General features: G+C 36.2%; 1 protein-coding gene across 5 annotated transcripts in view; it reads left to right on the top strand.

The window, feature by feature from the left end:
* wdfy4 (WDFY family member 4) overlaps positions 1-26,409 on the top strand; it is a 235,119-nt gene that overhangs the window by 51,880 nt on the left and 156,830 nt on the right. For 4 of the 5 annotated variants that reach the window (XM_039773975.1, XM_039773989.1, XM_039773959.1 and 1 more), the window contains 6 exons: positions 738-928; positions 4,412-5,007; positions 5,828-5,915; positions 13,263-13,477; positions 13,913-14,019; positions 21,660-21,885. In XM_039773975.1, coding sequence (XP_039629909.1) covers positions 738-928; positions 4,412-5,007; positions 5,828-5,915; positions 13,263-13,477; positions 13,913-14,019; positions 21,660-21,885 — 1,423 coding nt within the window. The remainder of the gene's footprint in view (positions 1-737; positions 929-4,411; positions 5,008-5,827; positions 5,916-13,262; positions 13,478-13,912; positions 14,020-21,659; positions 21,886-26,409) is intronic. The other variant, XM_039773981.1, reaches the window with a different exon arrangement.

The following is a 26,409-nucleotide window of genomic DNA, read 5'->3' as shown; positions in this document are numbered from 1 at the left end:
CATGTTGATGCTGAATGAGTGAGACGGGACTTCCTGGTTAATGCAGTGCAATCGAATTCGGCCCTCTGTCTCTGAGCCAATCAGCACACAGGAACTTAACTACATGCTCTGATTGGGTAGCTTCTCAGCCATCCGCCAATAGTATCCCTTGTATGAAATCAACTGGGCGAAACAACTGAGGAAGAATGTACCAGAAATAAAAAGTACCATTGTCCACAGAAACCCGCGAAGCAGCGAAAAATCCGCATTATATATTTAGATATGCTTACAAATAAAATCCACGATAGAGTGAAGTCATGAAAGTCAAAGCGTGATATAGCGAGGGATTACTGTATTTATATTTTATCAATCAATGACTTTTTTCAGTATACTCCATTAATAACAGGATTTTCTCCATGGATATTATTTGATTGACTTTATTACATTTTTATTTTTACATACCTATGTATTGCATTTTTAATAACAGGTTATGTTAAACTGTATGGTGAAGCATTCATGTTTTAAGTTAGTGCAGCAACACCTTTTGTGATACAAGTTGAAGATTTTAATTTCCAGTCAATTTTTTTCCCAATTTGTCAGGTAGACTGGTAGAACCTTGTGACAGCCAAGTTATTTTATATACATAAACATTCCAAATGTCATAGTATTGCATAAATGTTTTACTGAACTTGCTATTGCCTCTTTTTAAGTATCACTGCTGTCTTTATTAACTGTGCCTAATTGCATCAAGAATTTAGTTTTTTTAAGGGACAAAGGAATGGTGCCATACATTAAGATATTTCTTGATGACCAACTCTTCCGAAATTCCACTCTGTGTATTCTGGAGCAATTGTCTGTCGTCAATCCAGAAGAATATATGAGCACTGTAATTGGAGCCCTGTGCACTGCCACTGAAGGTGAACTGCATCTAAAAAGGGACCTTCTTCAGGTAAACAATTAGTTTTTCATTATTAAAAAAGTAATAATTGAACCTAAGAGTTACGTCGTTTATCTTCAGTTGCCAATGTACTTGTGTTTACCTTCTAGTATCTTCCTAAGCATGATTTATTCTTCCATTTTCAAGAACCTATTTTTCTAGTAAAAGGTTATGAGGTACCAACGTTTACATCTATAACGACAAGTACAAGAATGTAATTAACTCTGGATGGGATACCGGTGAATCACAAGGCAAACATACTAATACTGAGATGAAATATTGTTGCCAGTTAAGTTTATACTAGTTGTTTTTACAATGGGAGACCTTTAACTCATGTATGTAAACTCAATGCATAAGATACTCCAGCATGTAAATGAGCAGACGTTCAAATATTGTAACGTATTGACACCACACACTGCATGGAAGTGCATCCATTGTTATTTATTTATATATTTATTTTAGTATAAAATGTTTGAATTCTGCAAGGTGCACTCACGCACACCATTAGAAATTATTCTTTAATTTACACCCAAGTATAAAACACTCAAACTGGAGAGCTGCGTTCTTGTGGAAATCTTGCAGTACCCGAGGGACCCGACTCAAGGTCTTACAGAGCAGAGCTAATAGTTGTGAGTGGACATATGTTGTTAGATTTTGTTCAAGTAGTCAGGAGCAAGTGGTTACAGCGTAAAAGAATGTCTGAGAAAAAAGCTTCTTAAAAAGTAAATAAACTATCATCAATATTCTAATAAATACTGTATCACTGTAAAATTGCATGCAGTCAAAAAAGGAGAAAAATAACTTATACACATCAGTAATGTGGCACATCTCAGTCTTTTAAAGCTGTATTTTGAAACAAATTATTACAGGCAGCTGGCCCTGAAGATGCATTAGTCCATTGGAGGACACATTTGTGAATGTGTCAAGATTACTACTTAGAATTACTTGGCTGACACCATTTTCCATGTTGACTTACACCATTTTAGAGATACAATAGGTTATATTTCTTTTGTTTTCTGCAAGTGAAGTGACTTGTACTTGGCCACGCAGCGTCAGTGTCAGTATTTGAAGCTACACCCTCAGGATTTGACATCCAAAACCTTAACCACTTTGCCACACTGTCTGAGCCAATTCAGAGTCAAAAGTTAACCTAAGACACACATCTTTGTGATGTGGATAGTAAAGTGGAGTACTTGGAGAATGGGCAGAACATTAACAGAGGGTGCCTGGGCTGAAGTTTGAACCCAGGAGCTGTTGTCATAATTTTAACTCCATACATATTATCTTTTCATAATATCAGTTATACTAAATAGATTGCACTGAATATATTCACCTTTATAGTGGACATTTTCAGTAAGTCTAAAGGCCTTTTTTTCTGTGTGCTTCCTCTGGTGCCTCATTGATTGCCATTGTAAGCTAATTGAAAAGATGTTTTTTATAAAAAGAACTTTGACTTTACAAATACCAACCTTATCATTTACTTCTCATCCCATTTGCAAGAATTCTGTGTTTTTGTAAAGCAGTCAAGATGATTAAAATATCTTACTCTTAACTTGTAAATTATGATGGACAAATGGTTTCTGTGTACAACATTTTGAGTCTAGATAAAACAGGTTCAGAAGAAGGTTTGATAAATAGTTGGGAGAATAGAGGTATATAGTATGTTTGTTTTTGTGCAATTTACATTAAATGGTAATAATATTATAACTTGCTTATTCTAAATTTCATTTTTGTTGTCAAAACACAAATTCAGATTTGTAATTGTCTGTGTTAAAAATTAAGAGTTTCATGCAATCAGTTTATTTTCTTCAGTAACTTGCAATGTGTGATCTGACAGCTCACCTACCATTATAACTTAATCAAAAGCTTTTCAGTCTTGTTTCTGAATTGCTTTTTAATTTTTTAGTATTAACATATTACATTTACATATTCTTAAATGCACCAATACATAAACGATATACTGTACATTGCACTCACATTAGTGTTGCTGTAATGAATATAAAGAAACAATAGTGCCTCACATCTATGTTTATTTCTTTCTGGTTGGGGCGAGAGTTAAGGCACACAGCTCATAGATTTCACATTTTTACTGATAAATAAGGTTTTCAAAAAGCCATAAGACAAGAATGGTGTATTTAAAGTATTGAATTGGTCTGTCTTAGATACAGCGTTTTCTGAAAGGCTCTGACTAATGTACAAATACCTCTTTTTTTTGTGGGTGGTGTAATTTTGACAAATTGTAACACACTTAAAATATAATAAGCAAGTGAATTTATTATCCCAGCCATTGGGAGTTTGATTACATTACTGACAAATTCAGATTGATTTGCTAATATATATTTAGCTGTTAACTCAGCCTCAATTTGATTACTGCACCACTCTTCCAGTGTGACACACCAAAAATTATGAGCAATATCAAATCATGGAATGTGAAATAAATTCAATTAGGTCTAACCAAGTTACCGAGTTACAGTAGACATCAGTTTTTATAGATTCAAGCTAAAGGAATACTAACTCACAGGCGATTAAACTGTAACTGGGTTAAAGCCTTTGGCAATAAGATTTACTTTGACCTTTTCTGAAATGTGTCAAAGCCATTCTGATTACTTCTATTGGCGTAAATTAAATTTCTCTTCCCTTTATGACACCTAACCCTTTTGATACATTATCATGCTAAATTAAATAACTCTAATTTAGTTCTGCTTGGCCTTTGAAAATTGTTGCCCGGCATGATGTATTGTTTATTTTTTATTTACAACAGAAAACCGTTTGCTTTAAATGATTTAGAAGATGCACTTACTGCTTTGAATTTCTGCTCATGATTACTGCTCATTAAAACACCCACATTGCACAAGTAAACACACAGTAACAGATAATGCTTATTGTAAATGTCTGAAAGTAAAAAGGCCTTTTTATGATGGGGTGTATTTCATACCTTTGAGTATTTGCCTCTCTTGTTTTAATTATTATTACTATTATTGCTGCAAGAGACCAAAGTGGAAGTGTATTATTGTATTATTTTTAATATATCTGTATTTTTTTTTTAAAGTTTGTTGTCTTTTCAAGAATGAGAGAAGTACTGATACCATGGAATTTAATTTTAGCTAGCACCTGTGTTATTTATGTTATGTATAATGGACTGGTCAATTTTTGCACTTGGGAGAAGCAGATCTACATTTTCTTTTTTTTATAAGGGTAAAAAGAGCTATTTAAAAAGGAATAAATAAAATGTCTGCAGGCAATTGCACAAAAAGGGATATCAAATAGGTCTGTACTTATGAGTTATTAAAATATAATACAAAAAGGAAGAAAAATAAATGTTATGAAAATGTGTTAGCTTTAAAACTGAAGGGTTTTTTTTATCAATTCACTCCTATTGTTTTATTATTTCATTTTTCTGCATACTGTATTTACATGCTGAACATTTTATTTATATATATTTTTACACCATTTCCTCAAATAGTTTTTCAAATTGTTTTACTTTCTGTTTTACAGTCTCTACTGCTAGTACTGGAAACACCAAAAGGCTGGTGTGCTTTTAGAACTGCAGGTGGATTTAATGGATTGCTATCTTTGATAATGGATATGGAGGGAGCCCTGTCTGTTCATCCTTCTGGACTCTGGGCCACAGTGGACCCTGAAAAAACTCTACATTTAATTTTGTTAACCTTTCAAACTATTGCAACTGCTATTCATTTGGACCTAGCCAACAATTACTACTTTAAAGTGACGGACCAGTATGAGAAAATGGCTGAAGCCCTCAGGTTGCTTGGTTGTTTCAGTCAGAATGAGAACTGGTCCTCTAACAACAGCCTCCCAAGTGGCAGAACATTTTTTCAATTTGTCGGTATTGCAGCAAACAGAAAAGGATCAGTTGACCAGATGCCATTGTGCTTACAACATTGCGTGAAACTTTTGTACTGTCTAGATAAGATATCACGGGGGATTTATCAGAACGTAACAGAAATTTCAGAAATTTCTGAAGAAACAGTTAATGGTTTGGATGTGCGGTTAGATGACTATGATTCTCAGCATAACACCAAGAGTGACCTTGCTCGCTATAGGAAGAATACTGTAGAACTGAGACATGGGTTTGTTTTCTTTTTTCTTCTTCTTTTTCTTTATTGATTTATGTCAGCTTACATTTAATAAAGGGTGCCTTACAACTACAGTTACCATGTTATTGTCTGTGTGTAGTTTGCATGGACTTTCTCTGGGTGCTTCAGTTTCTTTTCTGTTTCGAAAGACATGCCTCTTATGTTAATATGCAACTCTAACATTCAATAGCTAGAACTATCTATTTCCTAATAATGCTGAATTAAGCTTTTGCTCACTTCAAACCTTTGATGGAATACGCATGTTAGCAAAGTGGATTGCAGATAGATTACATTTATAATTTATTAAGGTAGCACACAGTTTTATTATAAATTGTATAGAGTATTGTATGTTTATGTTTAACCTGTGTGCAGGCAGTGTGGTTTAGGGGTTAAGCCTTTGGACTTCAGGCCCCTGAGCTGTGGGTTCAAATCCTATTACTAACACTGTGTGACCATGAACAAGTAATCAATTGTATCATGAATGTTGTAAGTTACCTTGAATGGAGGAATTAGCCAAATAAGTAAATGTCACCTTTAGTAAATTCACCTAATAGCACATCTTTAGGACTGGGAGGAAAACCACTGTACCCAGGGTGAAACCCAGGCAGCCTACAGAAGAATGTAAAGACTTCATATAGACAGAGACAGGCCAGAACCCAGGCACCTAGATCTTTGAGGCCGTAGTGCTAACAGTTGTGTTTTTCTGTAGTCATTACAGATAATTGTAATTTGTGGCAATAATAAGAAGTAGATTTTCTCAATAATGTTTTGCAAAGTTTTATATATATATAATAATTTTTTTTTTTTTTTACAGTCAGTCAGGAGACCTGATATATCATCCTGGAGCTATACATGTTATTATGACTTTAATTCCACTAATATCCTGCAAAGAGGATACAGAGGTTAGTTGTCTTTTTATTGGTAACATTTCATCCTCACTGCTTCTACCAAGACTTGGGCCATTGTCATAAGCTACATACTTGTCAATTGCTACTTTTGGGTGTATATACTTTTATATTTTGATATATTTCTTTTCATTTGGTGGTGTTATTCTGTAACTTGTGTAATGTAATAATCTGAAAAGCATACGTACTGTACTTTGTCAAACTCACCTAATCCAGTTCAGGATGGGATGAGAGGGTGAAGTCAATCTCTGTAGTTTCAAACACAAGGCACAAACCAAATCTGGACAGAGCTCCATTCCATTGAAGTATATGCATTTTCACAAAAACACATACCTACACCTATTTATAGTCACCAGTTAAATTAACATACTTTTAGAACTTGAGAGAATTGCTGAAGTTCATGGTGGAAAACCCTAACAAACATGTCATGTCATGAGAAATAGGTACATTGTACTACTTTCTAAAATTCAATTACTGTATTTGCATGCTTTTAGTAGACATAGTTAAAATGTCATCAACACTGGTAGAATAAGAAGTTATGCTCATCAGCATCTCCCATTTAATGGCCATTTTACTCAAATGAACAGGTTGCCCCCTAAACCCCCAAATCTTTTTCTTCCACTCCTCACTGTCCTGGGCATTAATTCATGTGAGATCCAGTCTTTTCATATTTTCAGACACCACCTCCAACAACATTATATTCAACCTTCTTTTGGGCCTGTTCCCCACCACCACCACCCTCTTCATGTACCTCTTTGCAAAATCATCCTCTGCAATTCTCTCCATGGGCCCAAACCACCTTAGTCCATTTCTCCTCAACACAACCATTATCACCTCTACACCAAATCTTTCTCTTAAATTAGCATTTGGTTATCTTGGACTGCTACCTAATAGTTTACTGATATTTTTTCACTTTATTTATTCTGGTTTTGTATTTGGACCATACTGGATATCATAAGGTTTTACTACTAAATGGGACTTTGAAATTAAAGAAAATGAAAATACCAACTAGAATAAGCAAGAAACTGTGGTTAGCTTATTTCAACAGTCTCTTATTAAGAGGAAGTGTTTAAATGGGAAAACAGGACGTGTTTCTCAAATTAAAAATAATAGAAAAGGAGAGGAGGCGTAACTCTGTTAAAGTCAGGGGCATGCTTCCTTGGTCCTGGGGTACCACAAAGACTGCAGGTTTAATTGTTGGCCGTGTGATGTCAATGAATCAACTTCTTGCTTCACTGGCTGCCTTCTTCATTTGCTACTGCAGCAGTGGAAGTTATTTTGTTCTTGGAAATGTTGATGTAAATACAGTGACTATAAAAAGCATTCATCCCCTTGGACCTTTTCATATAATATTGATGTATTTAACTAAGATTTTGCACAAGTCATCAACACACTGTATAATATCAGAGTTAAAAGAAAAATCCAAATACCACACCATCCATCTATACTAATAAAAGGCAAAGCCCTCACTCACTCACTCACTCACTGACTGACTCATCACTAATTCTCCAACTTCCCGTGTAGGTAGAAGGCTGAAATTTGGCAGGCTCATTCCTAACAGCTTACTTACAAAAGTTGGGCATTTCGAAATTGTACACGTAATGGTCATAACTGGAAGCTATTTTTCTACATATACTGTAATGGAGTTGAGCTCGAAAGCCGTGGGGGCCTAGTTTCATGTGACATCATCACGCCTCCGGCTCCCACGTAATCACATTAACTGACTGTCAACACAGTACGTAGAAAACCAGGAACAGCTCCAAAAAGCGCTGAAGAAAACATGCATTATATAATTCAGCAGGCAGCGAAACAATAAGAAGCGAGCGAGTGACATATACAACCATATTCATGAGTGCTGCTACTTCGGAAACAAAGCACGGTGTAAACCTGAACTTTAAATTACGTTCATAGACAGGCTGCCGTTGGCGTTTGTCATGCCTACGGGTAATGCAGGATACAAGTTTAATGAGAGGACGCAGGATATAAACGACAGTTTTGATCACTTTGTATCTAAGTTAAAATTGCAGGTGAGGGGCTGTGCTTATGCAAATTCCGAGAGACTGTGTTTGTGGGGCATTGACAGTTAAGGCGGGTGGGGGAGTCACGTCATCATCTCCCCTCCCATTTATCTCATTTTGCTCGGAGCTGCGCTCCGCAGCTAACGCAGTGTTACGACTTTGTGACGCTGCCACCAGATACTCACAGAAAAATCCACAAGTTAATACACACGCTGTGTCTAGAGTTTCTCCACACTAAATCCTCCAGGCACTACTTACAAAAGGTTACATTGACAATCGTGTTATTTTTAAAATAGTTCCTTTTCTTAGCACAAGCACAGCTGAGACGCTTCGATGCATGTGCTCCATAACGCGTTAAAAATCACGCATTTAATCATAAGCAAAGGGAAACTTCTGTCAATGCACGATTTCCTGGTACACCGATTACATTGATCAGTGCATCCCGATTCATTTTAGCCTCGCACCCCCTTGGTTTGAGAAGAAGTATGACAAAATGTGAGGTTAACAGAAAAAAAGATCACCAATTGAAGCTTTATGAATAATCGATTCGCCATCAATAATTGTTTTGGTAAAGCCATACTCAGTGTAATCCTCCTTCCATTTTATAATTTTTCTGCCACTAGCCATGATTAAATGAACGGTAAAAAAGTAAGAGCGAAGTGAGGGTGATTTATTCAGGCAGGCAGGCGAATTTGGATATAAGTAGCTTCTATTTAGTTGCCAGAAATATCTTTGTTAGGAATGGAAGTTGAATTTAGTCTTTAAATTTCTATGGTAAAGAAAAAGTTATGCAACGATGACTACATTTAACTATATAAAGTCAAAACTTGTATATATAAAGTCATTCGCGAATATATAAAGTCAAAACTTGAATATATAAAGTCAGCACTGGAATATTTAAAGTCAAAACTTGAATATATAGCCTAAAGTCATTCCCAAATATATAAAGTCAAAACCTGAGTATATAAAGACGGCGTTGGAATATTTCGGAATATATAAAGTAAGCGCTGCAATATATAAAGTCAAAACTTCAATATATAAAGTCAGCGTCGGAGTATACAAAGTCAGCGCTGGAATATCCATCCATTTCCCAACACGTTGAATCCGACCACAGGGGCACGGGCGTCTGCTGGAGACAATCCCAGCCAACACTGGGCGCAAGGCAGGAACCAATCCTGGGCAGGGCACATGCATCATTTTCAAAACATTAACCAAACAGTGTTTTTTTAATTTATTTTTCTGAATACGTTTTTGTTAACTTAGTTCAGTTCAGAGTCATTTCAATCAATAAATTTTGACTTTCACTTTATATATTCAGGAGTCAGTTTATATACTCCGATGTTGACTTTATATAATCAGGAATGACTTTATAAATTCCGACGCTTACTTTGTATATTCAGCTTTTGACTTTATATATTTCAGCGATGACTTTATATATTCTGATGCTGACTTTATATATTCAAGTTTTGACTTTATATATTCTGATGCCGACTTTATATATTCACAAAATCAATTTATTTGCCTGTTTGGCACCCCATAGTTTATGTGTGTGTTTATATATGTACACATGTATGTATGTATATATATATATATATATATATATATATATATATATATATAGATATATAGATAGATAGATAGATAGATATATAGATATGACAACAACACTCATATCAAAGACAAAACAATTACATTAACAATCATGTTACGTTATTTTTAAAATTTTTCGTTTTCTTTTTCATAACTTCTTTAACACACTACTTCTCCGCTGTGAAGCACGGGTATTCTGCTAGTACTATTAATACTTGGGTAAGTCTCTATCAGCATTGTATATTTTGACACATTGCACATTTTTGAATGTTTTCTTATAATTTTTGGTAAAATTTCTTAAGTTCCATTAAGGTGAACAAAACCATTTGTAAAAACAATTTTTAAGACATTCCACAGATGCTTAATAGGACTGTGGTCTGAACCTTGACTGGACCACTTTAAGAACATTAACCATTTTGGTTTTAAGGCACTCTAGTGTGGCCTTTGCTCTGTGTTTCTGGTCAATCCTAAGTTGGAAGACATCTTAAGTGTCATTGTTCTTGAAGACTGCAAAAGGATTTCATTCAGGATTTTTCTGTACTAAACTCCATACATTTTTTTCTTCTATCCTTTATGAAATTTTTTGTACTCTAATCGCAGAGAAGCATCTGCCAAGGTGCCAACACCATTTTTTACTATGAGACAATTTTCTCTTTGCGATGTGTTATATATGTTGCAAATATACAGTTGTGTCAAAATGTAAGTACACCCCATGAAATGTTGTTTTTTTTTTCCTTTTTCACATTTGTTAACATATCAAGATTTGATTGTCATTTAAACAGTGTCTCTGATTAGATAAAGGTGATACAATGTAACAAACATCTACTCACATTTACATTTTGTAACCCCTTGCACAACTGAAATAAACATAAATGCCATTTTGCAATGGATAATGTAAGTATGCCCCTACATTTTTCACTAACTCACATGTCTAAAATTAGAATCAGGTGCACCAGATCAAGGGCAAATTATTAGAGATGATCTTGGAGAAATGTGTCATGTTTAAACCTCAGACATTTATTTTAGTTATTTTTCTTGTTGAAATGTGTGTTATCACCATGCCTGGATTGAAACAAGCCTCTTAGGTCTTTAGAAAAAAGATTGTAGAGGAGTGTGGAAAGGGATTTAATAAGATCTTCAAACACTTGAAAATCAAGCATTCCACTCTCCAGAAGATCATGCCGAAAGAAGTCTCTAAGAACCTCTAAATTTCATCAAGGAACCTTCAGGCAGCACTTGTCACTATTGATGTCAAAGTCTACCCTTAGAAAGAGGGTGCATAATTATACAACTTAAAATTATTTATCGAGCACATCTGTCTCGACTAAAACTCTCCAAAATGTATCCAGGGCATGATCCAACCTGTGAACGCTGCAAATTAGTTCCAGCCTCACTGGGTCACATGTTCTGGGCCTGCTCCAAATTAACATTATTCTGGACAAAAATTTTTAATTACCTTTCAGATAGCCTTGGATTCACAATCCCTCCTAACCCATTAACAGCTGTGTTTGGGGTTCTTCCAGAGGGTCTTAAAGTGGAGAAAGACAAACTAATTGTGATTGCATTCACTACACTGTTGGCACGCAGACTCATTCTGATAAACTGGAAGAACCCAAACTCTCCTCTTTTAAGTCAGTGGGAAAATGATGTGTTATATTATTTGAAATTGGAAAAAATCAAATACTCAGTTAGAGGATCTGTACAGACGTTTTTCAAAACATGGCAGGATCTAATCAGTAATATTTTAAAATAAGTTCATAAAGCATAGAGAATTTATTAATTTAGGTATGTTTAAAAGCTGTAAAATTTTTATGCCGTTTGGCTTGCTCTCTCTCTCGGGGGGGGATCGATCTGTTCTTGACTCAATTTTTCTTTTTGTAAAAACTTGATTGCTTTGTATGGAGTGTAATAAAATTAAAAAAAAAAAAAAAGAAAGAGGGTGCATAAATTAGATTTACATGGGAGGTATGTCTAGTGGTAGCCTTTGCTGTCCCAAAAGAACATTAGGGCAAGAAACACTTAGGCAAAGACTATGACTTCCGGAATAATGTGCTCTAAACTGATGAGGCAAAGATAATTATTTGACCAAGGCACCAGAAGACATTTTTGGAAAAAACCAAGAGCCTGATATCTACTATATAGCAAAATAGTGGAAATGTTATGGTTTGGAACTGTTTTTCTGCACCAGGGCCAAAGTAAGTCACCTTTATAGAATCCACTATGAATTCTTCATTGTACCAGAGGGGACTTGAAGATAATATGAGACGATATGTCAGAAAATTAAAGCTCAATCGAAAGTGGTCCTTGTAACATGACAGTGACCCTAGGCGTAATAGTAATTCCACTAAGGAATGGCTGTAAAGTAAGAAATGGAGAGTTCTGGAATAAAAGTGGTAAACATTCAGAATGTTAAGTTTACAGTAATCCCTCCTCGATCGCGGGGGTTGCATTCCAGAACCCCCCGCGATAGGTGAAAATCTGCGAAGTAGAAACCATATGTTTGTATGGTTATTTTTATATATTTTAAGCCCTTAGAAACTCTCCCACACTGTTTATAAATATGCTGCGCACAGTTATACAGTAAACCCTTGTTTATAACGGTTAATCCGCTCCAGACAGATAAATGAATTTCCACAAAGTAGGATTCTTTATTTATAAATCTAATATTTTCACAGTTAGAGCATAGAAAACCTGTTTACGACCTTCTAAATATGTTTTTTAACATTATTAGAGCCTATTATTAGACGTAAAATAACACCCTTTAGTCAAAAGTTTAAACTGTGCTCCATGACAAGACAGAGATGACAGTTCTTTCTCACAATTAAAAGAATGCAAACATATCTTCCTTCTTCAAAGGAGCGCCGTCAGGAACAGAGAATGTCAGAGAGAAAAGAAACAATCAAAAATCGATAGGGCTGTTAGGCTTTTAAGTATGCGAACCACCGCGATAAAGCGGCTGCAATGAAGGGATCAATGTGAAGGTAGTCTTTCAACATTTTTTAGAGGAGCGTCCGTATCTTCTAAGCAAACAGCCTCTGTGCAAACAGCCCCTCTGCTCACACCCCCTCCGTCAGGCGCAGAGAATGTCAGAGGGAGTGAGAGAGACAGAGAAAAGCAAACAATCAAAAATCGATACGGGCTGTTAGAGCTCTGAAGTGTGCGAAGCACCGCGCGGGAAGCATATTGTATATCATTGAGGAGTTTTATTTAATACGTAATACATGCTCTGATTGGGTAGCTTCTCAGCCATCCGCCAATAGCGTCCCTTGTATGAAATCAACTGGGCAAACAAACTGAGGAAGCATGTACCATAAATTAAAAGACCCATTGTCTGAAGAAATCCGCAAACCAACGAAACATCCGTGATATATATTTAGATATGCTTACATTTAAAATCCGCGGAGTGAATGGAGTGAAGCCGCAAAAGTCGAAGCGCGATATAGCGAGGGATCACTGTATTATCAATTCATTTTTTAATATAGCACCTTTTATTGTTGATACTGGTTAAGTTACCATTCAATTTCATTTATTGGCACAAACTTTACATGAAATTAGAACTAAGACATGGCAATGTGGGAAGTTTGAATTTGATTCACATTTGTGGAAATTACTTTAGTAAGGCATAGATTACACTTCAAAATGTAGAAGCAGTTTATTAGGGCAGAGAAAATAACCTACTTTTGGGTAGAGAAAACACACTGAGTTGAAGTAAAACCATATTTTTATTCATTTGCAGTTGGCAAAGGATCTTCAGTGTGCTGTGGCTGATCGAGTTCAGTCCATAGTTAAGTCTGAGAGAAATCGACAGATTATGTGTGAGTCTGGGCTGCTTGAAACCATTTTAACTCATTGCCAAATGGCTCTGTGTAACCCTGCTGATCCATTCCATTTATCTGTCACAAGAATCTTTGAGAAACTGGCTTCACAGGCTATTGGGCACAATTTACTAAGGTTAGTAAATATTTTTATTTTCAAGTATGAGCAATATGTTTTCTGGTGTATTTTGAATAAGAGTGGAAATAGAAATATCAGGCTTATATAAATCATTGGAAAGATGTGAAATCTTTCATATTTCCACTAATCTGTTCACAAGGTTTATGAATTCACCTATTTCAAGTCAGGATTGCTAGAAGCTGGACTCTGTAGAGTTAGGGCAAGGCAGAAGCCTTCACTGGATGAGGCACAATTTCATCCCAGATCTTAACTATGATGCAGTGAGATAGCTATTGAAACATTAGTATATTTATGTATATATTATTTGTACATTTAAGGCATTGAATGTCATTTCTCTTTATATTTAATGGAAAATATAAACCATAAAGTACTGTGTGTGCAAAATGCTCAACAATTGCAGCTAGCATAAAGAATGATTTTCATCTTTTTCAGACAGTTTTTGAGGATTGGAGACCCTTTAAAATGTGCAACTGGAAAACAAATTCAAATGGGTTCTTCAATAAAAAAAGATTGTGAGAGTTCCACGTTTGTTACCCACGGTAAGGTAATTTGTTTTTTTAACCTAAATTATTATTAAAAGCGCACTTTTCAAAAAAGTAGCAACAGTTTTTAAATATAGTATAGCATCCGGTGTAAAATTTAGCCAAATCAATATGTGGACAACAATTTTGGATTATCCGCTGTGGCAACCCCCTAATGGGAGCAGCCGAAAGAAGAAGAAGAAGTCTGTTATTTGAAGCTGTTTCCAATATACTCAAGAACATGAAAACTCTTGCTTCTACTTGCATTAGATGACTATACTTCTTCCATGATTCGTCACTTGGACATTATTTTCCCTTATGGTAGCCTTACTAATTTTCCTTCATCATTGTTAACTGCAATCAATGGCTGAGTGTTGTATTTCAACCTGTTCCTCCTGAGGTGATTCGTTGTGTGTTGGGTATCAGTGCATGCTCCCATCCTCTCTCTCTCTCTCTTAGTCAGAAATGAATTGCTGCTTTAAGATTCCCCATGAACCCAAACCCTTTAAATACAGAAATAGTTGTGTATTTTAGGTTCAGAGGTTTGTGAGGTGGCTTGAGCTTAGCATGAGTTTTTCTTCTTACTTTGTTCTAAATTGTTAAACAAGGTGCTTGAAGTTTGTGGTTAATGTGTGACTAATCTGGCAAACATTCAAACATTATTCATATGTATTTTTCACGTTTACAAACAGAAACCATTAAAAATAGTAATTTCTATAAACATCATGCATTAGGTTTGATGTTTGTGCATACCTTGGAGGTGTTAGCTTTTAAATGAGAAGATGTGGCTTCTTAGGATGAACATATAGCCACTAGACTTTCTTTTTTCCCCATATTAGTTATTATTTTTTGATCATATTCCTTTGCTTTATTTTACTTAATAAAGCTGAAGTTGTGTTTGTCCACACCTGTACTTTATTAGGGAAGTATTTTTGGCACATGACACAGGTATGCAAAGTTGCCCCACATGGTGAGTTTAGTTTGTGAAATTTTGGTTTGAGACTAACATTTTCTCTCCCAGGGAAATTTATTTAGTAACATCACCAGAACTTTATTCCAGTCTAGGCAGCCCTGGGGTTCACTTCTAGTTGTACTTATTCTTATACACTACATTCTTCTTTTCATTTTTTTTGGACAGATATACCCCATAAAAAGATTTTTTTTCTTATTTGCAATTATTCTTTTAAAGCAGCAGTCTGATGTTCTCACTTGGTTGCCAGTCTTAGTCTGTGTGTGTGCTCAAATAAGTTATATAAGTATTTAATTTAAAGAAAAGAATACATTTTTTTGCATTTATTAGAAACTAATGAATAAAATAAAGGATATTCACATGCTGAACAAAGAAAAGAAAGTTAGAAACACATTGTTTTGGCTGTGCAGGTTAGTGCCTGTCTTTCTTTTTATTTTTTTCAGCATGGGAATAGCATAAATACAGTGGGTAGTAGGGAACACTTATGGTATATTCCCCAAAACAAGTCCATGGAGTTCTTAACTCTGTCCTACACTAAGTTGAAACACATGAAGGCATGGCCACAAAAGGGGTGTTGGTTACAACATGCATAAATAAAGCAACGTTGGTCAATTACAGGACATGTGATTGCTGATAGCTGCACTCGTTCTTACAGGAACATGCAACCTCCGCAGTAGAAGTTAATATTTGAAACCGCGACACTCTAGAGCATGGGTGTCGAACTCCAGTTGTGGAGGGCTGCAGTGGCTGCAGGTTTTCATTCTAACCATCTTCACCATTAGTGACAAGTTTTTGCTGCTAATTACCTTCTTTTGCCTTAGTTTTAATTCACTTGACTCAGGACCCTTAGTTGTCTCTTTTTCCTTAATTAGCAGCCAAAATATTATGAGACACAAAACAAGCCGCATGACCAGCTCACCTGTGCCCATCACACAGTATCTGAAAATGAAGAAAGGTGAATGTCTCGGTAAGGTTGATCTATCCTGGTCATCAAAACATGTTGACGGTGTTCTTAGAAAAAACAGAAAAATCAACAGTTTTGGAATTGTCTGCTGTGGCAGAATGAGAGCTGTAACAAGCCATGGAATTTAATAATGGGTTTAATTAACAGCAAGAATCAGCTTCTCATTAAGAGATTGGTTGGAGTGAAACCTGTTGGCTCTTTTCACGTCTCATTTCTGTGTGGCTGTCATTTAGTGAAGAAATGAATCAATTCAGAGGACTGAATCCTTAAAAACAGGGCTATTAAGATGAAGGGAAAAGAAATTACTTAGCAGTGAAAACTGGTCACCGATTACGAAAAGGGTTAGAATGAAAACCTGCAGCCACTGTGGCCCTTCAGGCCTGGAGCACGACACCCCTGTTCTAGAGCTATGAGAGAGCAACACTAGCTACTCAACCACTGTATGCTACCTATATATATATTTGGGAGGTGCCTCAGAAAACTATTCCACTTGACCTTGCAGTAAGCAATCTAACCTAAACCAAAGTCAACTGCAGACAAATTCCTTATTTAAAATTATCGAAACATGGCAGGAATGACGAAAAGGAGAACATAAAGTAACACAACTGCTTAAAGAAAACACAACCGTGCATCCTCTGTGGGTTTGCCTAAATTATAGATCTTAAGCACCATTTGAAGCATGGAATGACTAACCTGTACATTCTTACAACATAGAAACACTCATGCATAGCAACACCTATCAATTTAACAGCCTAAACTTTCACTTATTTTATTTTTCGCAGTCACTTACAGCTTCCCTGGAAGCCAAACTTGTATTCAAAATTACCTTCAGTAGGTAAATAGCAATAAGTGGCTTTTAAAACCAACTATGGGGTTGTTTCTAGAGCAATTGCCAGATTCACAGAATCAGAAACACCCTTTGGAAATTATCTAGGTTTCTCCATAGATCTATCTCTGGTGTCCCCATGTCTTTCTGCAGCCATGAACCCTGACCCTGTGACAGTCTGTGTCAGCTCCACACTCTTTTGTTGCATTCGGGAAACTCTTAAATCTGAAATAGTCGATAGTCATCAACAGAGTTAAGTCGGGCAAATGAGGAACACACACTTACATCAATGGGTAGGTGCAAAGGTGAAAGTACTTTTATTAAAAAATCCAATCAAAATGCCAATAGTGCAAACTAATAAATAAATAATCTTTAGTAAAATTCAGTACATATGGAGGTTAAAAACAAGTCAATAAATAATCAGATAAATGAGGTTAAAATCCAGAGACAGTTCTTTCTTAGCATATGAGCCCCAGTGCTCTTCTAAAGCCTGCCGACAGGTGCAGTCATCCTTTTCCATCCATGGGGCGCCGCACCAAGCCACACTCATGTCTCCTACCACCAGTCCCTCTGCATCCACAGGAGAAAAAAAATAACAGGCTGTTCCTACTCCCCAGCATCGTTCAGTAGGAACACCTCTTTTTCACCCCCAGGCTCCTCTTACTGAGGCTCAACCCCGACTACCTACCCCCGTTCCTCTTTCGCACAAGCTCTCTCAATCCTGCCTCTCACTTTTGCTTTTTCTCTTTCCTCTTAACCTCCATCTTTGTCATTTGGCTCTTCTGAACTGTTTTTCTTCCTTTTTCTTTTTTCTGTTCTCCTTTCTGTCTTCAGTGCAGGCTTCTTTATACAACCCAATCGGGTGCAGATGTAACCCTTCTCCCCTTCCGAGGTATGAATGAGGCACCTGGCAGATCTACTCACATCTACACGTGAGTGTGCGATCAGACAAGAACCACAGTCAGTCCAGGAAAGTGCCATCATGTGCCCAAATGCACCTGTTCTAAGCCTGTACGCCCTCGGGACTTGACTATTTATTTAAAACCTGCACCGCACCAAAGACCACTCATCACAAAACTCCAATATATATTTAAAGGTTTAGTGACCTAGGCATTGCCTGATGTGCCCAGGTTATACTAAGACTCTACCTATCCCCCACAGGAGTCCAGTACTGCCACTTCCTCTCTTTGCATTCTGCCCATCCTCCACCATCTTTTTTCTGAACTGTTGCCCTCAAAGTGATTACTTCCTATGCACTCCTTAAACTCTTGAGGTACCCAGCCCTTTAACAGCTGCTTATCCACTTTATATCTTGCATTGACTCCTGCTACATTGTCCTAGTCACCAAGACCTTCAGTCAAATACATGAAATGTATAAAGTTTAAAAAGCTGTCAAGCAATATTGACTGATTGCTCTTTTATCTACATAAATACATACAATACACTTTTCTTTTCCTGCATGTTCATTTATCACATCATGTGTGCAAATCAGTTAGTCAAACAGTGACCCCTTGGGTCCTGTATAGTTCATCTAGTGATTTTAAATTTTTAATAAGCTTCACTATGCTTCTGCTAATTGACTGCTGATTCCTTTCTGCCACTTTTGCCCAAGTTGATAAATAATGTATCTGACACTTTCCATTTTCTATGATTCAGTATTTTGAGACAGTTCCAAGTGGCTACAGATGTGAAATGGACAAGTAACACATTAAAAGGCACAATGTTGACAGGGCAGCTAGTAGTGTGTAGGAGGTAAACGACTTACTGTTCTTGTTGATTTGCTTTTTCAGATCATTAAGATCTTAGAGATGCATTTGCCCTGAAAAACATTCATTCCATTGATGTTAATGACTGAAAGAACTGATTAATTTGCTCATAAAATAAATATATACTAACCATACAAAATGTTCATTGTTTGAAATAATAATAATATGATAATATTTCTGTGTTTAATGAGAAAATGACAAGCACTATTTTGTCATATAGTCTTTAATAATCAACACAAAATACAAGTATTCACTACATGTTAAGACAGTTTTTTGGGAGTCTTATTTAAATCCATTTAATCGTAACATACAATAAAATACAGCATATGTATTGTTATTTTTAAATTCAGGCACTTCATGAGATGTTATTTTTCATTATGTCTTCACTGGATGTTCTTTGTCTTTGTTCAGAATGTGTCATGATAAGAAATGTGAAAATAATGGGTATAATGCTCCAAATGAAATACTTAACAAATTTTGTTTCTAATAGGGTGATCAAGTTAACAAACAGAATGATATCATAGATAAAATTAAACTGTGAAAATATTACAGTTCTGAACTAAATTGTAAAGAGTCAGAAGATGGGAATTTTGATATACTGTAATGCTTCTCCTGTGTTGTAAGATTTATTTTTGCTTCTGTAAATTGTTTATATCATAAGCATGTGTAAGACAGGGCACTACTAATGACACAGAGCTCAATAGTTATAAAATAAGAATAATACTATATTTATTTGGTGGCACGGTGAAGCAGTGGTAGCACTGCTGCCTCTCAGTAAGAAGACCTGGGTTCGCTTCCCATGTCCTCCCTGCGTGGAGTCTGCATGTTCTCCCCATGTCTGTGTGGGTTTCCTCTGGGTCCTCCGGTTTTCTCCCACGGCTCAAAGACATGCAGGTTTGGTGCATTGGCGATTCTAAATTGTCCGTCGTGTGTGCTTGGTGTATAGGAGGTGTGTGTGTGTGTGTGTGCCCTGCGGTGGGCTGGTGCCCTGCCCAGGATTTGCTCCTGCCTTGTGCCCTGTGCTGGCTGGGATTGGCTCCAGCAGACCCCCATGACCCTTTCTTAAGATATAGCAGGTTGGAAAATGACTAACTGACTGACTATATTTATTTATTTACTTATATAGTACCGTTCATAAATTCGGTACAGTTCAGAACTAATTTGCTTTGTTTCTACATTTCATATTCTGATGAGAGTTGGATTGGCAATATGCTAAGCTGGGCAAACTAGGCTGTCCTAGCTACAGTTACCATTTTCCAGCTTCTCTCTTTTCAGGCCAACTGGGAAATACAGTATAATAGCCTCTAGTGTGTCTTGGTCTTCTTGCAGTGGGTCTTACCTGACATACCTCTAGAAAGAGACACTCTCTACTCTCACTCTCTACTGATTCCTTTCAGTCTGGCAAAGTAGCAGTTGTAGTTTATGGTTCTCTCATTTTGCTCACCTTCTCACCATCCTTTGGAGAGTGAGAGCAGCAATCCTTCTCAAGAAAACTTATTATGGTCTCTTATTCTTGAAATCTCAATGTTTCCGTTACTATCTACAGCTTGTGAAAGCCGGTGAGGATGAGGATATTGAATGAACAATAAGTGAAAAGGTTTATCTGAGAGTTCACTTCTCTCCTGTCCAACATGCTCCAGTACAACTTCCACAAAACTGCTGTTGCTGTGCAGATTCTTTGATAAATCTTTCATTTAACTATGCATTCATTTATGAAGGAGACTCTAATGTATATCTGTATTTGAGTTCCACCTTTTGAGACAGCTGTTCACCTTACTTAATTAGAATTAGGCTATGTTTGCACTTTGAAACAAGATTATTGCTTGTTACTTCTCATTCTAACTGTAAACTCTAACTCATTGAGTTGCAAATCCATTCCAGTACTTGTCGGAGATTACAGTCTGATAATGAAAATAATAAAAAAATGCAGCTTTTGGGGATTAAGTGTAGAGTAAGAAAGGTCCAATTTTGGCTAATTCCCCTAACCCAGACCATCCTACGATAGAATGCTGGAGGACAAAATTATGGTATAATTCTGTGATATTCTGAGTGCTTGTAACTGTCCATACTGAATGTTTTTAAACACTCTGATGTTTTCTTTCACTGCAGTGGGTTGGCACCCTGCCCGGGATTGGTTCCTGCCTTGTGTCCTGTGTTGGCTGGGATTGGCTCCAGCAGACCCCCGTGACCCTGTGTTCAGATTCAGCGGGTTGTAAAATGGGTGGATGGATGGATGTTTCCTTTCATGTCTATGAATAGCAAGCCAAGTTAGCAAATAAAGAAAAGAGCTATTAACACCTGATGGTGATAATTGCCATAATTTTACTATAGAACAATAACTGACAACCATTTTTGAAAATTAAACACCCAAAATCAGCAGTTCTAGTAATCTCACAATAAGGTATTTGGTATGGATTTAAAAGACTGAAACTAATGGAACATTTTTCACACTAGCTAAATGATCACTTTAAAGTTTTGGGATTCTATAGCTAAAATGCTTCACCATCTACAGCCATCTAGTTTATCTTATGAAATCTAAGAAGGCCTAGATCCTGATATTTCAGTATGTTCATGTACTTAATTGAAAAATTCTGTTCAGTAAAAGGGCTTAAGTCATTGACATTTGTATGTTAGGAAATAGATTTTGAAAGTTGACGCTACATTTACAGGTAGCTGAGGGGAAAAGTAGAGACATAAGAGCAAGAATTCTATGATGATGCTTCCAAATTCTACAAATGATCCATGTGCCAGCATTTTGAATTAACTACAGACCAGAAGCAGAACCTTTGAACAGCCTATGAACAAGCTTTCCTGTAGCCCACTCTGCGTGAAATAAATGTATGAATTGGCTTTTCTTTATTTTGCAAAGTGAGAAAACACTTTAATTATTGTGTATTTAATAAGTAAAAGTTGAATGGTGTCGTAATGTGGCTACATTTAGGACAGATCGATATCGAAGATACTACAAAATTATATGTGCTTTAACCAATAGTAACCCTCAATCCCTCTTAGTTTTACACTTGACAGTATCTTGCTATAGTTGTCAGAATTTCCAGCCATTACCCTCTTTTACTCTTTATTTGTTTGTTAGTATACTAATTGTGTCTTTTTGTTTAATTATTCCCCATCCAGCAGCACCTTTAGAAGAAATGCGCCCAAAACTGCAACACAAAGAAAGTGTCAATGATTTAAAGTCAAAATCCGTTTTTAGCTTACTCTCTGTTTTGGACAACTCACCCACTGATGTACAACGTATGATCAGCCTTGTGTCTATCACCTCACCCCGGAATTTTACAATGCAAAAAATAGCATCACCGCCTTCCTTTATTGAATTTGACATGAGCACCAATGGATACGGGTAAAGGATTTATGTATTTTCACTAATTTTAAAGAAAAGCGATTTATTCTGCTCCATATTAATGGATAATTTTACTTTTAAAGGTTTAAAGTTTTATGTTTTCTACAGTGTAACTAGTGCTTAATAATAGAATTATATAATATTGCACATAGGTGTATATAAGTGAAGCAGAACATCATGTGATAATTCTTACATGAAAACGTTAAAATTATAATAATATGAAATTATGTTATGAGAATCATATAGCATTTGAGTGATGATTCTCCTTTCATTTATATATAACCTATTTAATTTAAATTGCATTTTACATTTTCTTGAAGAATTTAGTTACACTAATTAAACAAATCAGTATGTTGTTTCCAAAGTGCAGGTTATGGTAAGACTTTACAAATTTGCCTCATGTAAGAAGGCAGTGAAGGCTATCATGCAGTTATTTTTTTCCAGAATCAAATGGAATGAACAATAACATTCTCACTGTACTTGTGACTTGAAGTCAATGTCCAATGGAGTGCATTTCCTGAGAAATTAATGTAGAAGATTAAATATTTGGCCACTGAAACTCAAATGCATTTAGCAGACTGCCCACAGGGAGCTATGTACTAAGTTCATTTGCAAAATTTCCAAGGAGCACAAGTGATAAATGTGAACAAATGAAACATTCTGTAAATATGTCATCAGATAAAAAGTAAGAGTACTGTCTAATAAAGATGCAGCATTTCTTTGTGAATAGAGAGCTCTTTTGCATGCTGTGCTGTTTTAATCTAATTGGTGCTTGCAACTGTTTTAATTAATGCCTAATGTGAAGGCTGCCAAAAATACGGGAGCATGTGCTTTAATGAGACAACTGCTTTCTTCAGCACTGAAGGTTCATAGTTATTGTCTGATGAATGGTTAACAAAAATTAAAACTTCATTTCTAGCATGGTTCTTTCTTTGGCTATCATAGCACATGCTTGTTAACACTTTTATTTTTTCAGAAGATCAGCGTTCAGAATAACTAAAGAGGATAGTGGGGTTTTTTGTTTTAGTTTCAGCAAACTAATGGAAGTGGTAAATGCTGCATTTGGTGCATTAGAAATTAGGTTTGCAAACAAGCTATCCCCTGTAATCAATTAATGAATCACATTTTATGAGTTAATATGCTGAATGGTGAAGAATGAAATTGTAGTGCTAGTTGCTTAAATACATTCATATAAGAGCCACTGAACAGATTGACATGATACTGTTTTTCTTTATTTGTCAGAAAGCTAAGATGTGCATGTGAGAATAGCATTAAATGTTAGTTTTATAATTGCCAGATGTTTGGGAATTAACTTCAGGCTTGAGGTTTATTACGTTTGAGGTTTTTTTTTCCTGAGCATACTTCAGTTCCTTTAAACTAATTTTGTATTGTCATGACAGAAACAAAAATAGCTAATCACATGGTAAGGGCAAGTTTTTGCTTTGGGTTCTTCGCCATTGTAATGAGGCTGATGAATCTTTTACTTTTTAAGAGCCTCCTCTTTCTTTTCTATAAATCCTACTGTCTTCCACATCATTGTGCTCTCTTCTTCACTTTATTTCCCTTTGTGCACCTCTTAATAAGCAGCAAACTTTGTGTTATTTTTTGGATACATTGTGATATGATGTTTCAACTAATGAATGATTCAGAGTAATCTTGAAAATGCTACAAACAAGCTTTGAGAAATAAAGAAAATCCAAATATTTTTCTAAAATAGAGTTGCATAGTTTTGCTTAATGCTGTTCTATGTTTTTATTTTACTATGCATGACAAACGTGACTACCTACCTAATTAAAGTTATATATTCATAGGATGATGAGTTGCAGGGGCTTTTTGAAAAGTAATCTGAAACAGACTCAAATCTTCTTTGTACATTCTTCTGAGGTCTGGAACACCAAGTTACCATCTTTGTTCTATCTATTTTAGTTTTTTATACTCTGTATCTAGGTTTGTTATTGTTATGTGTTCACAGTAGAGTAAAATTATTACTTTCATGTGCTAATCAACATGCAACACATTGTCACTCTCTTACACCATAATTGATCAGTATGGCATTGACACAAGAGAAAAAAAAAAGTATAGTTCTTGTCTGGAAGTATTTTCGTGCAATAATTCCACACACGTCTGCCTGTCTTTTATCCTTCCATCCATTATCCAACCTGCTATATCCTAACTTGCAGGGTCATGGGGGTCTGCTGGAGCCAATCCCAGCCAACACAGGGCGCCAGGCAGGAAACAAACCCTGGGCAGGGCACCAGCCCACTGCAGGACAGCCTGTCTTTTAGTATTTAGTAATTTAAAAAAAAATTGACGAAATCACTTCCTATCACATGAAGACATTTCTTTGTGTGGTTGTTTTGGTACTGCTTGGTACTGCATGCTGTGATGTTCACTTTGCCAATTATGATAACACTCTTGGTGACTGCAATGCTAAATATGCATCAGAAACAGAAAAGAAACTGAGTGTTTTTTCATGTAGCGAGTTTTCCTGTGGAGGAAACACAATAATGTGCATAATGCTGCATTTTGGTATGTCTTTGTGTGGAAAATATGAACGGTGTCACATTTTTAGTAAATGCACTGCTCACCTCCATAACGGTGTGAATGAGAGGAATAAACAGAATTGATTTTTACTTGCACTCGAAGAATTACATGCATCACACAGCAATGAAAGAAAACACAAGGGGTAATTTTTGTTGTTTTCCATACACCTCCTTCTAGTGAGTTTTAAGTTTCACAACTGTGAAATTCCTTGCTAAACGAATTTTAGTGTAAATTTTGTAAAACTGCAAAATGAAACTTACCTTTTTGACTCATCACTAATAAAGCTGTCCTTGTCATCCACTATGTATGCTAATCTTTTATTTATCTAATTGTACAGACTACAAAAACTATTACCCCTTGTCATTTGAGCATTTCTCATTATTTATAGAAACTAATTATATTAGACTCAGACTTTCTTGCTGATAAAAAGTTTCTTAAATAAGGTCCATTCTCCTTTGCTTGTAATAATAATATAAACTGCAGCTAATACCATTTATTTTTCTTATTTTATTGAAAAATAAAGGTACGAAGGGCGTTCAGATATAAACAGGAATTTATGAGCTATGCTTTATTTATTGAATACACTGAAACGACTTACACACTATTTTTCTATGTAGTTTCTATGCCCTTGTTCCAGCGCTCAGGAAGCTTCTTAATCCCCAAAGAGTAGAAGTCTTTTGACGGCATGTTGACCCATTCTTGCACAGCATCAATAATCTCATTCATCTTGAATTTCTTCCCTCCTAAAAATTCCTTAAGTGGACGGAAGAAATGATAGTCCCTCTCAGAAAGACTTGCACCAGTCATACACACTAGACTGAGAGAGACACTCATCCTCAAACTGATTTTTATGTCTCTAAATCAGGACACACACAAACACACCCACACAACAAGCACACACTAGGGCCAATTTAGAATCACCAATTCACCTAACCTGCATATCTTTGGACTGTGGGAGGAAACCGGAGCGCCCAGAGGAAACCCACGCAGACACTGGGAGAACATGCAAACTCCACACAGAGACTCGCTTCCCGGGTCTCCTAACTGCGAGGCAGCAGCGCTACCACTGCGCCCCCATGCTGCCCATTGATTTAATTCAGATACATTAATATGTCTACAAGAGTGAAATGCTCATTTCAGGTCCGACCACAACTTCCCTGTAAAAGTCCAGAACTTAAGCTTTGTTTCTTCTAAGCCTTTCAGTTGAAGACTTACTTTGTGTTTTGTGCCTGTTGCAAAACCCAAACACTTTAGGTTCAGGTGACAATAAAAATGACTGAATATTGTTCTTAATAATATTCTGATAATTAATTGTTTCTTCAATAATGATTAGTCTTCTAGGTCCCGAGGCAGCAAAGCATCCCCGCACTATCACACTACCACTTCCCTGCTTTATTGTAGGTATGATGCTCTTATTATTGAATCCTGTATTAGCTTTATGTCTTAGTGTCTTCCAAAGAGATCTACTTTTGACTTGCCAGTTGATAGAATATCATTATAGTGAGCTTGTAGGTCATTCAGGTATTTCTTTCAAATGTGAAAGGAGCCTTGTTGACTTGCTACTCTCTCATGAATGTCTTTCATATTGTGGAGTCATGAACATTGATCTTAGCTAAGGTTAGAGAGGCATTCAGTTCCTTGGATGGTCTTCTGAGATTATTTGTGACTTCTTGAATAAGTTTTCACTGTATAATATATATATACGCTACTGGTCAAAAGTTTAAAAAACCTCACTTTTTCCAGTTTTTCTTCATGTTTAATCAGTTGAAATTCAATGAATAACCAAAAATGGTCAAAAGGTAAGCAGTAAACCTCAAGAGGTTTACATATAAAGCTTAGGTTAGCAAAAACTGGAAAAAGGAAATATCAGGTGTTACAGATTGCTGGGATTCTTTCCCAGCCGGGATGCCTGGAAGGACCGGAAGTTGGCATTTATGTCCTCTGGGCCACAAAGGGCAACCGCCCCATGGGAACCATGGG

The sequence above is a fragment of the Polypterus senegalus genome, chromosome 1 (genome assembly GCF_016835505.1).
Source record: "Polypterus senegalus isolate Bchr_013 chromosome 1, ASM1683550v1, whole genome shotgun sequence".
Lineage (NCBI taxonomy): Eukaryota > Metazoa > Chordata > Cladistia > Polypteriformes > Polypteridae > Polypterus > Polypterus senegalus.
Note: the sequence above shows the minus strand (reverse complement) of the source record. Positions and strands in the feature narration are given on the sequence as shown.